At 37.0% G+C, this 15,669-nt stretch overlaps 1 protein-coding gene across 7 annotated transcripts in view; it reads left to right on the top strand.

Annotated features, from left to right (window-relative positions):
• RALGPS2 (Ral GEF with PH domain and SH3 binding motif 2) overlaps positions 1-15,669 on the top strand; it is a 139,469-nt gene that overhangs the window by 107,277 nt on the left and 16,523 nt on the right. For 5 of the 7 annotated variants that reach the window (XM_084528650.1, XM_084528652.1, XM_084528651.1 and 2 more), the window contains 6 exons: positions 1,672-1,809; positions 2,718-2,808; positions 4,859-4,926; positions 5,607-5,742; positions 6,113-6,264; positions 14,706-14,760. In XM_084528650.1, coding sequence (XP_084384776.1) covers positions 1,672-1,809; positions 2,718-2,808; positions 4,859-4,926; positions 5,607-5,742; positions 6,113-6,264; positions 14,706-14,760 — 640 coding nt within the window. Of the gene's footprint in view, positions 1-1,671; positions 1,810-2,717; positions 2,809-4,858; positions 4,927-5,606; positions 5,743-6,112; positions 6,274-14,705; positions 14,761-15,669 lie in introns of all 7 variants that reach the window. The other 2 variants (XR_014695742.1, XR_014695743.1) reach the window with 1 other exon arrangement.

Raw genomic sequence — 15,669 nt, 5'->3', positions numbered from 1 at the left:
CAGTGAATCTCTTCAATCAATAAGCATGATTTACTGCTTTCCATGGAGGATCAAGCAGGTTTGGGATTTTTAAGGCCCATGTGCCTTGCTGAGCAAAGCCAAGTTCAGGATGGCTTACGCAGACTAGGTAGCATTGCAATAGGAATGTATGTGATCTTTCTGATCATTCTTTCTATCTTTTAATAAGCTGATTTGAGCAGAATAGAAAATAGAGAATTTTAGTAGTAGATCAGGTCATGTGTAATACCTTTTTATTCACTTTTTTATATGCCACCTTTCAACCACAAGTATTTTAATTTGTTTCTGTGCGTGTGCGCGCACACGCGCGTGTGTGTGTTGATTTTGGAGGGATGCCCAGAGTTTCCCAGCTCACGCTGAGGACTGTGCTGGTGAGGTGCTACACAAACACAACTGCTGCTCTGGTGAGCTTGTATTAATAGTCTTCCACCTGTAAAGCCACGCTTCTTGTTATGATTCTGCTTATACAAGGCTGAGTGTGAAGCAAAATATACTTTCAGAAATTCCCTAATACTGAAACAAGTTTCTTGACAATATTATTTAGGTTTGGATATTAGATTTTAGATATTAGTAGGGTCTCTGTGTTGTGGAAGATGCAGAAGAGCAGTTGCTTTTTCGTGGTAGGGTTAGTTGGTCTGGATGTTTCACTTAATTGAAACAAGAACGATTAGAATTTGGGTGAAGTTCTAGAAACCAAGTTTTATTTAGAATTAAAATAAGCAGTTTATAACATTAATATGTAAGGAGAAGGGTTTTCCTCTCTGCATTATTAAGGGTTTGAAAGAACAGTAAGATTACGGTGCTGGTGTAAAGAAGAAAGTCAGCAGAAGCCCTGGAGACCTAAAAACATGTCTGTTGGGTTTCAGCAGTTACAGCTAGCAGAAGCTGCAGAATTCATGCTGCATTTCAGTGTGCGCGCACTTCTTGCCTAGTTATCTTTTCCCAGTTATCTTTGAGTTTGAGTTTCTACTCAGGTTGAAGTTGCAGATATGTTTTTTCCTTCTGTTATTTTTTTCTTTTTTTGCTGAATTGGAGGAATGAAATAGTAGATTGCCTAAAATCATTAGTAATTTTGATCATGTATTTTAGTTCTGCATGTTCACTATGCTCCCATTTGTCAAGGGAACAAATAGTTGGTAGTACAGCAGATGAGGTTCATGAGTACTTCTGCTTGCTGTTGTAATTATTTCTAAATGTAGAACTGTTAAAGACACTGTCCCTGGTGAAGACAGTCAGTTAATACATGCCTAGTGTGATGCAGGAGAAAAGGATGCTCTCTGTGTCCCATTGTGACTTGCTGTCCAGGGTGGCACGGAAAATTAGCTGTGCTTACACATGGCATCTGCAAATACAGCTGAGGTAAGACTAACAGAAGTAAGGATTAGTGATGGAGGGAAGTGCAAATTCCACCCAAGACAAGGGTGATGTACTTCCATGACAGTTCAAGGTCTATTACTGTTTTGCTTTGAGGTTTGAAGGCTTTCACAGATCTTGATGAAATGATTTCTCAGGCACAGCCAAAATAATATATTGAGGCAATGCTGTTGTCAGTTTCTTTGCACACTAGGAAATGAAAGTAAAATATTCTTGATGATTTTTTTTTTTTGGTAAGTGTGAGACACTAAAGAAATTTTTCATTCTGGTCTTACCCAGGTATTTATCTGTCAGACTTGACGTATATCGATTCTGCATACCCATCAACAGGGAGCATCCTGGAAAGTGAGCAAAGAACAAATTTAATGAACAACATCCTCCGAATTATCTCAGATTTACAGCAGTCATGCGAATATGGTAAGCTAGCGTGCAAATATTTCACCATTAAAGAGCAATGTTAAAAGTTTCAATACTTGTCTTTCATAATACTGTGCAAGCAAGGCCCAACCAACTTGTGTCATTATGACTCTCCCATACCTTCGCAGTGCAAAACTGTTGTAGAAGTTTATTCTGACATTGTTGGTTGTGATAGAGCATCGACATGAAGAGAAAATATAAAATTCCCTTTTTCTTGCATTTTTGCAATACATATTTTTTGAAGAAAAATGTGGAATATGTTGTATTTAATAGTAGTTTTGCTAGCACATTGTAAACTTGAATCTGTCTTCCATAACTTTGTGACAATGAATTATAAAAGTAGTAGGATTGTTTTCAGAAAAGTTCTTTTACTGGAGATAATAAAGTGTGTACAACTTGTCTTTTGGACTTTATAGTGCTGTTCATAGATCAGATAATGTATTCTTTCTTCAAAGGTGGTCTCCTTTACAGTCCTTCTCTTCAATTTCTAGTAAAGTTGTAAGGCTGCATTTATGATGGCAGAATATGATATTAGCACAGGATTTTGGCTCCACTGAAAGCTCAGTATAATGAGAATGTGAGCTGTGATGTTCTCATATGCAGTCCTATAGGTTTGGGACTTCACTTTGGCTAGGGGTTCTCTGTGGCTTTTCCCTTCAACATACTCTGATAAGCAGAGCATCTCAGAGTGCTCTATGGGGAAACATACCTGGCTTTACTTATGTGGGGAATATCAGCTCAATGCATGAGAATTTGTATGAAGGACAACATTTCAACAGCAGTAGGGTTTGTAGTTTGTACCTCTCTCCCATAAAAAGGCAAGGGATCTGATTCTGTTTAAATAATTTCTGGAAAATAACTTTGCTTAATGAACGGTACAGTGATAATGAATGTCATCTGTTCTCCAGATATTCCTCTGTTGCCTCATGTCCAAAAATATCTAAACTCAGTTCAGTACATAGAAGAACTACAAAAGTTTGTAGAAGATGACAATTACAAGTAAGTATGAAATGCTGTGACTGACTGTAATTAATGACAAAATAACTTCATAACACAAAGCACGTCACTTTTAAGATTCTGCTTACAGCAAGCAATTGTGTCTCCAGTTCATCTGTTGAAAGTGGGAGAGTTACAGCAGGGAGGGTCCTTTGCTAAGATAAGTTAATTTTCAGCATGCTGGATGGCACATTGTCTTCCTTTTGTGTATTTGATTTAATCTGCAGACCCCTCTGAGTGTTCTCCAGTGGAGACTCCATTCTTGTGTCTCACATGCAACACTCTTTCAAGGGATTTATCTTACTGACTGAACAGAATGGAGCTAGGCTGTCATTTTTCGTCAGAATAAAGTCATCTGTGTGCAGTCCCAAGTTCTTACTGAAGGGTTTAACTTTTAAAAATCCTCATTTTATATTTCTATCCTTGGATTAGGTTATGCAGCGTAAAACAAACACTTGGTTTTTGACAAGTGAGATGTTATACATCTGTCCCTTCCGAAGTATACCACCCCGAGCAGAGGCTTTTATTCCTTAATGAAAAGATTATTGCAGTATTAAGTGATTTGGCATCCAGCAAAATGGGAGGATGGAAGTCTCTGGCAAGAGATGAGAATAAGCTCCAGGGAGAGGAAGCAACCTAAAGCAGATCTGTTGCATATGAAGAAAGTTTCTGTTTAGTGCTGGCTCATCTGCTTGAGGAGGTTCCCTGCCCATTCCCATCCTGCCTGCCCGGGACGTTTGTCACCTGAGTTGTATAGAAATTGGTTGGCTGTGTTCTAACGGTGTGAGGGGTATGTATGCTAAGGGGGCAGGTTATCACAAAATAAAGCTTTGTGGTCAAGCATTTGAAGGAAGAAAGTTTAACTGCAGTGTCTGGTTCTTGCTTTCATGGATCCCCCACCCCACCTTCCTTCTTCCCTAGGCAGGAATGTTGTACTGGTGGGAACGTTATTGCTGAAAGAACTACAGCCTCTTCAGCCTATACAACCCAAGCTTGGATAGCAGGGAAACAGAGACAATTACAAGTAGTGCAGAAGCAGGACTGCTATTCAGAAAGTCTCTTTTTACACCCACATGCTATATCAGTCTCCAAAGTAATTTCTGCTGTAGGAGAAGAGTGTATTTTGAAGAGTCACTTATAGTAAAAGTGGCTATTCTTTGTGTTCCGTGGTGTCTGCTAAAAGGCTGAAGTTAGAGAACAGTCATTGTGAATTGAGTATGTGTTTTTTCTTGCTGAAGGATTTTATTTAAGAAAATTGAACTTGAAAATTGTAATGAATTGTTGCTAAACTGTCTAGTGATGAGGAGAGGAGCCGTCAAACTTATTCTCCCCAGAATTAAACAGTGGGCTTTCCCAAGCCTGCTAATTTCAAAAGTTCTATATGCAAATTGTGCAAGTGAGATGTTTGATCGTTCTGGAGTTCTGGACTCTGCCCCCTTTACAGTACTACTGGAAACAGCATTTTAAAGTGCCTGCTTTAGAAAAAGCTTGAATTATTGATGCAGTCAAGTTGATAATGTATCTTCCAAAATGCCTGAGAATGATTTTGGCTTTTATAATAGTAAAGGCAAATGGCTTGTCCCACTATTGGAAAAAAATCAGCATATGAAGTGTAGTGAGTCTAAATGCTTTATGCCAGATGAGGGGCAATGGCACAGTTCCCTGCTGCAGAAGATGTTGCAGTGCTTTGCTGTAGTCAAGGTTTTGCTGTTGTCTGTGAACCTTCTTCAGCATGGTATTGCAAGCATGTCCTGGTCTATATGAGCCAAAGCAATAGGTTAAATTACTACACTGTGCCCTAGCACATCATTTTCTGAGTGCGGAGTGTTATTGCAATAGTGTTTTTCCACCTAAACAAAGAAATGTTTGCAAATAATGTGTGCTAAATATAACATGCAAGATTTTATTAAGGTCACAGTGTTGCAATTACAAAACAAGAAGCTTTCTGTTGTAAACTTAGTATGTGTTTTGTTTGTTTGTGTGTGCATTTGTCAACACCTTCTTTTTGCATGTTTCTATTTCCTGACAAATTTTTGATGCTTCTTTAATGCAGGCTTTCATTAAAGATAGAACCAGGGACCAGCACCCCCCACTCTGCTGCTTCCAGAGAAGATTTAGTAGGTAAGTGCTTAATAAATGTGAGAAGAATTTAGGTTGCCAAACATATTTTTGAGTTGCAAATGTGGAAAACATTTGCTTGAGGCTAATTAAAGCAGTATGAAGTATAAATGCTGTATATGGGTAATAAAAGTTCTTAAGTTGGCCTGTAAAGACATTTTTCATGAAATTGAGTCAGTTTTGTAGGTTCTTGATGTATTGTAGCACTAACTTACTAGTGTCATTTGGGGGTGAAGAGCTATTAAATATTCATTCTTTGCGTCTAGACAAAAAGCCTTCATCTAAGCTTCGTGGAAGAATATGCTTCCAAACAAAAGTAAATTACTTTTGATTTCTGAGAAATTGGTGAAGTTGGGAGTTCCAAATGTGGAGATCAATGGGACTTGTTTAATGTCAGTGTAGCTAATGGAACAACTTTTAGGACTTACCAAATGCTTATAGCTGGATGGTATTTGAAATAATTGTTTATTTGTAATCCTGTGGGTGGAAAAAAAAAACTAAAATACCTATATTTTTACATATCACTAAGAGTATATCAATAAATTTATTACGGGGTATCTCTTACAGTTTTTTTCTAATTTTTTTTTTTTGAATTTTTTTGGTAACTTTTCCAAGGTTTTCTTAGAAGTAACCCTGACAGTAATTCCGAGGTTACTTGGGAGTAATGTCTTTTCTGTTCCCAGGCTCTGAAGTCGGAGCATCTCCACAAAGTGGACGGAGAAATGTTGCAGCTGAAGGAGCCTTGCTTCCACCAACACCCCCTTCACCTAGAAACTTGATTCCACACGGACATAGGAAATGTCACAGTCTGGGATACAAGTCAGCATTTTATTTAGCCTGAAAATCCTCAGATTTGTTTTATATTACCTTTCAAAACGAAAGCTTTGCTTTTAAAAAAAAAAAAAAAAAAAAAAAAAAAAAAGAGTATTGTGGTTTGTACACTGTATTTCACTTAGAGACCACTTCATGGCAAGAGAGCTTAATCATAACTATAGAAATAGTGTCACAACTGAAGATAATTGGTCAAAACAGGAAGCCTATGTCGCTCTTATGGTAGTAAGAATAGCCAGTGGGTTAGCCAAAATAGGCTTTTTCCAAATGACAGAACTTTGTCAGAATGTTAAAAGCAGCAACTTTTAAAATGTATCAAAGATAATGTTGTAACAGTTTTATTCTGATTTTTTCCTAGTTTCATACACAAAATGAATACGGCTGAATTTAAAAGTGCAACGTTTCCCAACGCAGGACCAAGACACCTACTGGATGACAGCGTCATGGAGCCTCATGTCCCATCCAGAGGGCAAGCAGAAAGCTCTACTCTTTCTAGCGGAATTTCAATAGGTAGGAGTTGTAAGCATACCTGTGCAGTAAAGGATCTTTTAAGAAAGATTTTAGCATGTTTAGTTGTAACTAAACGTACAGAGATTGTATATGCAGTGGTGTTCTATTCTAAAATACCAATTCTATTCTGGAACAAACTTGAGAAATGTAGGTGCAGAAAGGTAGCTTAAATTTTACAGCTGGAACCACAACCTAACAAATTATGAACAGAAAGAACGTTTTCTTCTATCCTCTTTAATGACGCGACCGCAGTTACCTCTGTCTTCCTTCATGGGAGTGAAGGGAAGCACAGGACACCTCACCTCCACAATTCAGTCCAATTTGAAAAGGTTTTAACCTAAAAAATTGACAGAACTGTCAGTTGCTGTTAGGCTTTAGGAGCATAACTGATGAACGCTTTTAAGTTGTCTTTTCAGGAATAGGTAACAACTTAACCTTCAGATACCAAGATGACATCTATTTTGACATTTTGAAGTCATTTATCTTCAAATGTTTAGGGTATTCTTTTGAAAACTTCTGCTTCCTGAGTTTCTTAGGGGCCAGCAGTTGCTCCTTATTCCTGTTGTCCTCAGAGACTTAAAGGAGAGGATGGGAAGAGGAAGGCAGGTGCCTCTCAGATCCATCTAACTGCAGCCAGAGTTGAGATATGAAACTTGTGTCACAGTCCATTTTCTCAAAATGATTTGCCCGATAGAATTAATTGGTATTCAGTTTTTACAGTAATAGTTTTTTTGGACTTATATATATACACACACTTTTTTTGGACTTAATTTTAAAAACCCATTTTGCTTTTTAGCCTTCATGGGGAGAAACAAGGTCATGCAATTCAGAATTATGCATTTTTCAGTAGCTGCTGATGTATTTTACCAAGGAGAAAGACTTATTCTGAGCAAACACTAGATTTTTCATTTGAAGAAGTCAAATATATAGATGCATTTAAAAAAAATATATATATGCTAATAAGAAAGTGGAACTAGCTTAGATCAGAGTAGCTTGAACCTTTTCACATCAGAAAGCTTCCACAATTAAATGTGCGTTGCTTGCCTATTTTCTGTAGATTGTCTGCTCTGGCAAGGCTTGCCATTTCAAAATCATGAAGCGGGCATGGCAGTACTTAAGCATACAGACAGTTTGTATTCTCTGGAATTACACCATACAGGAAACAGAAGCTCCTCCTGCAGTTCCGATTTTCCAAGTACAGTCTTCTCAGTATTATGCAGGATTTAGGGGAAAATGCAGTGCAGACTTTGGGATACTGCTAGAGATGCAGCATTGCCTTTTTCTTAGAGCAGTTGATTTGTATCCTGCAGTTAGTGCCTTAGTTGTTTTTTCTTACTGATGTTTCTCTCTAAATAACATACGATACTTCTTTCCAGTTGACCCATTTTTCAGGCTAAATTGTTCTTTTACCTCCACCATAGTTTACCAGGAAGGATTTTGCCAGAGTTGACAGTTTTGCATGAGATACGATTCAGAACCCGTTGCCATTTAGAAGTTTGGGAGAATACAGGGTTTTCCTAGTTCGTGTCGTCTCTGAATTTCTGACACTTTATTTTTTTTATCTTGCTTGGCTCAGGCAGAACCCTGTTGACTTGCTGTAGTCACCCTTAACAAGTTGGAACAAAATTGCCCCTTCAGAAGGCTTTTATAAATCACTTGTAAAACGTCAAACTTACACGTTTGTGGAAGATCATCATTTGTGGGTAGAACTCCCCCTGTTCTATTCTCCTCCACCTCCAACTTCCCCATACTCAGATATTTAAGTTTTTAGCAATCTTTAATTGTTTTTGCTAACATCGCCATTGTATTTGCCACTTGTTGATTATGAAAATTTCTGTGATGCAAAAGAGGAATAGAGAAATACGTAGAAAGAGATTATGTTCTGGAGTCTTGCAGTTTTTATTAATGAAGAATTCTTGGAAATGCAACTTGTCTGGCATTCTGTACTGCTGCTTCAGCAGTATTTAAGGAAGTTGATTGAAGCTGCTAAGTTTCTCCATCAGGTTTGAAGTAGTCTGTTTACTCAGTACTTGGAAATCATACAGTCACTGCAGCAGAGGTGGTTTAATGTGTTCTGCACAGCTTCAAAAGACGGACAAGAAAACTTCTGAATCTGTGTACTGAAAAGAGTGTTATTCCTCTTTCTGCCCATAAATGTGGATTTAAACCTGTTCCTCTAGAAACAGGACAACCTTTTCTTAGATAAAAGCCTATACAAGACTTACGTTTTTGGATAAACGATTCCTCTTCAAAACACAGACAGCGTTTCTGATATGCCAGTAGCTTGAATGTGACCTTAGTGATGACTGTAATATTACTTTAAATCACCATTTTGGACCTTTCCAATCCTTGGAGGACCTGATATAATCTGCTTCTAGATCAGAGATCAAAAAAGCAGCAGTGTAACAACAGCTTTTTATGGGATGATTATGTGCAGCAGTCTACATTTATGTTATCTAAATCATTAGAGCATGCAAGTCTGTGCATCTTTCTCGTCACACCCTGTGTCAATCATCATTGCTGTTAACAGATTACTGTAGTTCCTTTACAATTCAGTAAAGCAATTTGTAGAGACATTACAAAGATTCTTCAGTGTACTGCGCTTCTTCAGATACATAAGGACTTGGTCTAAACAGTTCTTGCTTCTAGAATTTATGCTAGGGTAAGGGAGCCATACATATATCTGATTCTGTTGCCATTTTACTTTGAAATTTGTTTTCTGAACAGAAGTAAAAAATTCTTCCATCAGTGCTATGAATATCCTAATTAGAAGGAAGAAACAATCGACCAGACACATACACAATGTGAAATGTGAAATGTTCACTTGAATTCAGAAATGTTAACGAGGAATTTCTTGTCTGAGTTTTGGACATTCATGATTTATCTGCATTTGAGCTAGTCATCTGGGGCTTTTTGTAATCACATGGAGAAATAGGATCTTCAAGGATATGATTCATCTCATTCCTAGGTGGGTGGCTAAAAGGTGGTTATATGACCTGTGTCCTTAAGGCACTGCTTTTAGGTCCATGGACTACAGAGAAGCAGGGATAGATGCTTTTACTTTTTTGTGGAAGTTCATTGAGAACCTCTCACTACTTGCTATCAGTAGGTCTTAAAGCTAAAAAGGTAATTTTGTCTTGTGGTCACTCGGTTTTGTTGTAGCCACTCTATCCACGCTTGAAAGAGCAAGCGTGCTGTTCTGAGATCTAAGCGTTGCTTTTGGATGGGCTCAAGGAACCAACCACCTGTAAACTTTCAGCAGCAATTCTGTGTGTATTTACCCACTGTTTCCTTCTCACCTAAAAGTAGGATAAATTAAGGTGCTGTTACTAGATCATGGTTCCATTTGGAGATAGCATTAATCTTTCCTTTATTTGTAATTTTTTTTTTTTTAAGAATCCGGTTTTCTAGCGCTACCTCAGTTGCTTATACTTTCTCTTGTTTCTTCTCGTGTTCACATATCCTCCAGTATCTCTGCAGCAGCACACCTTTATTCATGGTTTTAGGAGTTTTGGATTTCCACTACTTACAGTTTGGCCCAGCTATATTACTGCATTTGTTTTGCAAAGCTGAATTTGTTTACAATGACCAGTTGTTCAAATAAGTCTGCAGATGTAAAGGAAGTATGTGAAATAACCCTCTCTTCATATGTTGCTTCTGTGTGTTTTTTTCTCCTCTTATGCTACCTAACATACCGGATGCCAAGTAATTTTGCCTGGAAAGCTTTTAAGCATGCAGTTTCACAGGTACATCACTTCAGATACAGAAGTATTAACACAGAAAGAAATGGCTGAAACCGAGAATTTAATCTTAGGTGCTTAACAATTCAAAGAAAACATACTTGTTTGTTTATATTTGTAGCAGTTTTGGATGCAAATTCACTTCTAACTTTGGTGTGTTCTCTTCCTCAAATCATTTCTTTCTTCCACTTATTTTTTTCTAGCCCACACTGCTGTGGATGAAAGCTCTGGAAAACTTAAGGCTCATGAACATTTGCTTTTGTTTGTATGTTCCAGTCACTTAAGGATAACTCGATCCCTTATTTGAATGCCATCAGAAAAAAATAATGCTGTAGAGTGAAAGAAAGGCATTTAAAATCAGTGCAAATTAATGTAAGAAAGTGCATTTATAAAAACAGTATATTTTGCAAACCTAAGCTGGCATAAAATGCTTACAAGGCTATCAAAATTTTAATGAATTCCTCTATTAAGTCACCATCTTGAAGTACTTGAATTCTACAAGGGATTATATTTCTCTTTAAATAAATGAAGTATAGGTGTAGGTATACAGTGTATGCATTTTCAGGTTTTTGGCAGCCTATACAGTAGGGAAGAACTCTACACAGCCAATGTTTGTTTGAATCTTTACCCTGTAGTACACTGTTCAGGTGTTTAGGACTCTTGAGTCATCAGCAGTCCGCTTGAGAAGATCAAAGATTGGGTAGAGTTTCAGTTAGAAGATTTTTATTTCTTTGATATTCCATTTAAATGACTATGTAGATGCCTGTCTCTTCCCCTGAATGTGGATACCCCATTTTGCTGTTGTGAACCACTTCTTTATTAGGGATAGGATAAATATCAGAGTTGTATGGTACTTTAGGTGAAAAACGCACATTTAGGTGCATGGATTTGAGAAGAGAAAAGAGGGACGTACAGGAGCTTCAGCACCCCTTGTCTTCCCCAGTCCTTACTCATTTTTGAATGGGGCACTCGCTTTGGGTGTTCTGTGATTAGTGCAGCTGTAAAAAATCCTATTTCTGCCCCATCTGTATCCACGTGGTTCTGTGTTTTTGCTAGCTTTTCATGATTAAATTTGCTATCAGTGATGATACTAGGTGTTTGTGTGTTAATAATCTGGCAGCATGTTGAGTTGTTTGCCAGTCTTTACAGCATTATTATTAATTTGCAATCCCAAGCTGATTTATTTAAACTTTGTTGCATAGTACTTACATAATTCTGAACAAGTTAAATATATATATGAAGATTTTCATTATGGTAGTAGACATAACAAGGCAGAACGCAATTCTTAGTGCGAGGAATCCATCTCCATGTTTGCTGGGCTGTACTGTGCTGCAGCAACTGATGATCAGGCCTACTGACCATTTTTCTTATGTTTTTGCCTTAGAATTTCAAGCTCTGTCAGGTCAGTCTCTGGCTATAGTGACTAGGGCTCTGGAAACACTGTGTGGCTGGAGCCAAAAGAGTGTCAGTTGCAGATTTGAGAGAGGGAAAGAATTTTCAGTCTGAATACTTTTTAAGCTCTTTGGGGTTGGTTTGTTTATATTAACACCTGTTTAACTTTGGGGACTAACTTATGGATAAAGGAAGCCTGTGTTAAACGTTCCATATCCTCAGACTTTCAGCAGGGAGTGAATGCTGTGACTGGGGGTGGAATGGCTATGCCATGGGATCGGCATTCGCTATCGCATAACTGGGAGCCTGGCCTCACACTCTCTGGGTGGTTGTAGCCTAGACACGTGCATGTGTGTATCTAGAAATGCAAACAGCAAATTCCCTTTGGTATTCAGCTGCAGTACCGGAGCTCTGTGCAAACAATTCTGAAACTTCTCAGATGATCATCGGCATAGCTAATGAAAACCCATTGGGGCAATTGCTGTTATTCCTAACGTTGGGAAAGGCCTTCCTGTTGTATAGCAAAGAGCAACACACCTCTGTTTTCTTTTAAGGCTATACAAGAAATTTTTCATATTATTAGCAGGAAACAAAACTAGGATGATAGTGGTATGTGTCAAGTGGTTTCTTACATAAAATCAAAACTCATATAGATGATTACTTAATAGAAAGGATTTGAACTACCTAGGGTTTCTTAAGTTTAACCTGAAGACCTGCTTAAGGTTCTTGGGGAAAAAAACAAATATTGAGTACATACTTGAGAAGAATTTAAGAAGGTGATATATTTTTAAAGTACTGAATGAATGAAATATTTCCAGTTGAGGTGATAGTCAAATAGTGCACTTAATGTTTAAAAAATAAAAAATAAAATAAAATCTCTAGGCATCTAATTTTGAATATGTTGAAAACAGTTCCTTTCACCTCTGCTTTGTTTTGGAGTGAAGGATGTAATACTTCTTTTTTTCTTTTTTTTTTTTTTTTTTTTTTGCTTTTTTGGAAAGTTTTTTTAGTATATTTTTTGTGCAAAAAGTCTGCGTTTCTTAGAGTCTTAAAAAAATCCAATTAGATATACATGTATTCTATTCAGATGTTAAAGGCGGCGAGCCAAATGCTAAAATTCAACTGTTTCCAAATTTTTGTTACAGTTCTTGAAAAACTATAGGCGTTGATGTAGCTGGGATGGCTAGTCTCCTTTTTTCTAAATTAATATTACTTTTACAAGCGTAATTAGCGATTTCTTTATAGAATAAAGTTTATAAATGGAACCCTTTGATTATGAATCCCCAAAACTCATTTAACTTCTGTAACTGTACTGTGTGTGTCGCAAGGATTATCGCTTTCTGGAAGATGACATTTCAGCTCTTTGGCACTAGTTTGTTTTGCATTTTTTTAAAAACTGCACAAGCTTTTAAATCTTTTCATTGGAATACTTAGTACAGCATTTGATGTATAACTTCCTTAGCAAAGCTAATATAGTTACCATCAAAATGTCATTTCAGATAGAATTTTAATGCCTCTTTTAAATATTTATATTTATATATATATATATATATACACACACACACACACACACACTTCATAATACAGGATTTGTAGTAGTCTCTTGAAGTAAGAACATTTACTCAACTGTAGGAATACAGTTTAGATACATTGTCCTTGCAGCTACTGGACAATACAGTATAAGCTGCCTGGAAGCTTTTTTAAGCTGTTTGCGTTCAGTCAGCTCCTTTACAACCCAGCTATTGAACAAGAGGCAGTGCAGAATGCAGGTACAAATCTAGAGGGTTTGGGCTAATTTGGTATTCCACATAGAGGATACATAATCAGGAAGAGTGAAATGTTCATGAATGTAGTAAAGAAGCAGTCATGGAAGTGTAAGTCAACTGTTCTTTTGTTTAGCAGCAGGCTGCCTGCTGCTGTAACCTTTCAAGTGGTTGAATTCTTAAGGGATCAATGATCTGAGCATGTAGGTACTAAAATATTAAAGAGACTTCTAAAAAATTTTTAGTCACCTGTTAAGTTTTATACTCCTCCTTTTAGACCTTTGTGCCTGGCTTAGGAGACAGTAACACCACCAGAACCATCACTTTCTTGTCTCTTGGCTTCTTCCACTATAAAAGTACCTTTTACCATAATGTTAGTGTGAAGCAGGTTAGGATGTTCCTTTAGGGGCAAAATCAGGGAGGGAAAAACAATCTGGTATCCCACAGAAAGCTGTACTAGGTCATCTTAAGATGGTGTAGAGCTAATGTTTGGAAAATAGGCTCCTAAGTTTAATTTGTTGGTGGATAAAGGCATGTACATTCTCTTAAATTTTGCATGGAGAGAAAGAACTTCAGTCCATGCTGAGTTTTTCATAGCTCTTAAATGGATTACCCCTGCTGTGTGTGGATTTTTAATAATTCTATCGTATTTCTGTGTTTACTCACCAGATATCCATACTTTGTACAGCTTATCTTCACTCTCTGGGCACCACTGCCCTGCTGATTTTTCTGTGCGAAATTACAGGGAACTTTTTTTTTTCCCCCATTATTATTTTTAAATGATTTAGCTCAGTCATCGCATGGAGAAACCCAATTCCTCAGTACAGCTTGGATCTAACAGAGAATCAGCTTTTCTTTTCCTGTGTGAACCCTGAAGTAAGGTGCATTGATTCAGATTGTCTTACTGGGTTTTTTGTTTGCTTGGATGTTTTTTTTAACGTTTGTCTGAAAGCAAGTCTAACTATTATTTTTATAAATGGATATTCAGGAGGGAGAGTAAACAAGTTGTCAAATTAGAGTGCCCAAACAACTGACCTTTCAGCAACAAATTCCCCAAACTACCTGAAAGAGTGACATATTCTCTCAGTATAGGTAGAAGTAGTTATGAGCTCATTTAATTGTTTTATAATTACCAGCATAGTATGCATACATCCACCTAAAACTGCGCCTGTTAAAACCAAGAATTTGAAAGTTAGAAACACCTTAAAGAAAGCAGATGTATTTGCCAGACACTTTGAAATTTCTGAAAAGCTGATTTTTAAAATTTTAAATGTTTCCATTTTATTTTTTTTTTAATTTTAAATGTTTCCATTTATTAGGGCTCCTTTTTTCAACTTATTAATCTTCACCCAGTTCCAATTGATTCTAATCCCTACCTCAATTTAATGTGAAATTCTTGAAGTAAGCACTAAAGCATTTTCACTGTAGTATTTTGGTGAAGTATCTGTTACATCTTTAACATCAAATATTCTGAGAAAGAGTCATAATTGAAATAGTTGGGATGTAGATGATGAAATAGTTATCGTTCGTTCTTATCTTTGTCAAGGTAGCAGCGATGGTTCTGAACTCAGTGAAGAGACGTCCTGGCCAGCATTTGAAAGGTAAGAAAAACTGCCTCAGAAACTGCACTTCTCTATTAAGAAGTTACTACTCACGATTTCTCACTCAGTCCTGAAAATGATGCTTTATTTTAATGATCTATAGATCTTCCAATTGAAACAATTTGAGAGACAGTTTTAAGCCAGAGGATCATTAAACCCCAACTGCTTTTTCTGTTTATATATATTTGCATATCCTGCATATGCTATTCATGTAACCTGAAAATTTTCACTTTTCCTGAGATTCCATCCATTTTTGTTCCCCTTGTTCTTATCATAGACATTTTCACCTGTTTTTTTCTTCCATTTCCCTTCAGTTCATTGTTACATGCCTCTCTGTTACATGGGAAAGTACATTAACAACCCTTGCTAATGTCTTTTGTGGTTCAGAATAAATATCCTGCCCTTATCCAAATACCTGCAAATACTCAGGCTATATTGCCCACTTCAATCCTTGCTCATAGTGAATTTGAGAACGTGGAAAAAGACTAACACCTATAGTTTATAGTAAAAGGCAGAAGTTTCATCTTCCCACAGCTCAGTAAGATGTGCTATAAAGTGCATAGTTTTGCTTTTACACCTTAATATCAGGTAATCTATTAGCTTCAGAATTGCCATGGATGACTTCTACCATGCTACGAAGACATGCTTGTTAGAAATTTTTGTTGAAGAACTGTATACTCAGGAATTGTATCACAAATCTTATTCTACTTGAATTTATTGAAGCAGTTCAAGTTTTGTGTTACTCTTTGGATGAAAACATTGAAAGTATCTCAGTGCCAAAGGTGAACTCTTTAATATCCATCCTATAAACGTATGTGTATGTACACAAGGAAATGACCTTAAGATTTCTGTACGTAAGAAATAACATTCCATATGAGCACAGAAAAGAAAACTCATTCAGAAAGGAAA

Source organism: Aythya ferina (genome assembly GCF_964211825.1).
Source record: "Aythya ferina genome assembly, chromosome: 8".
NCBI lineage: Eukaryota > Metazoa > Chordata > Aves > Anseriformes > Anatidae > Aythya > Aythya ferina.
The sequence above is the reverse complement of the archived record's forward strand: the minus strand, read 5'-3'. Positions and strand labels throughout refer to the sequence as shown.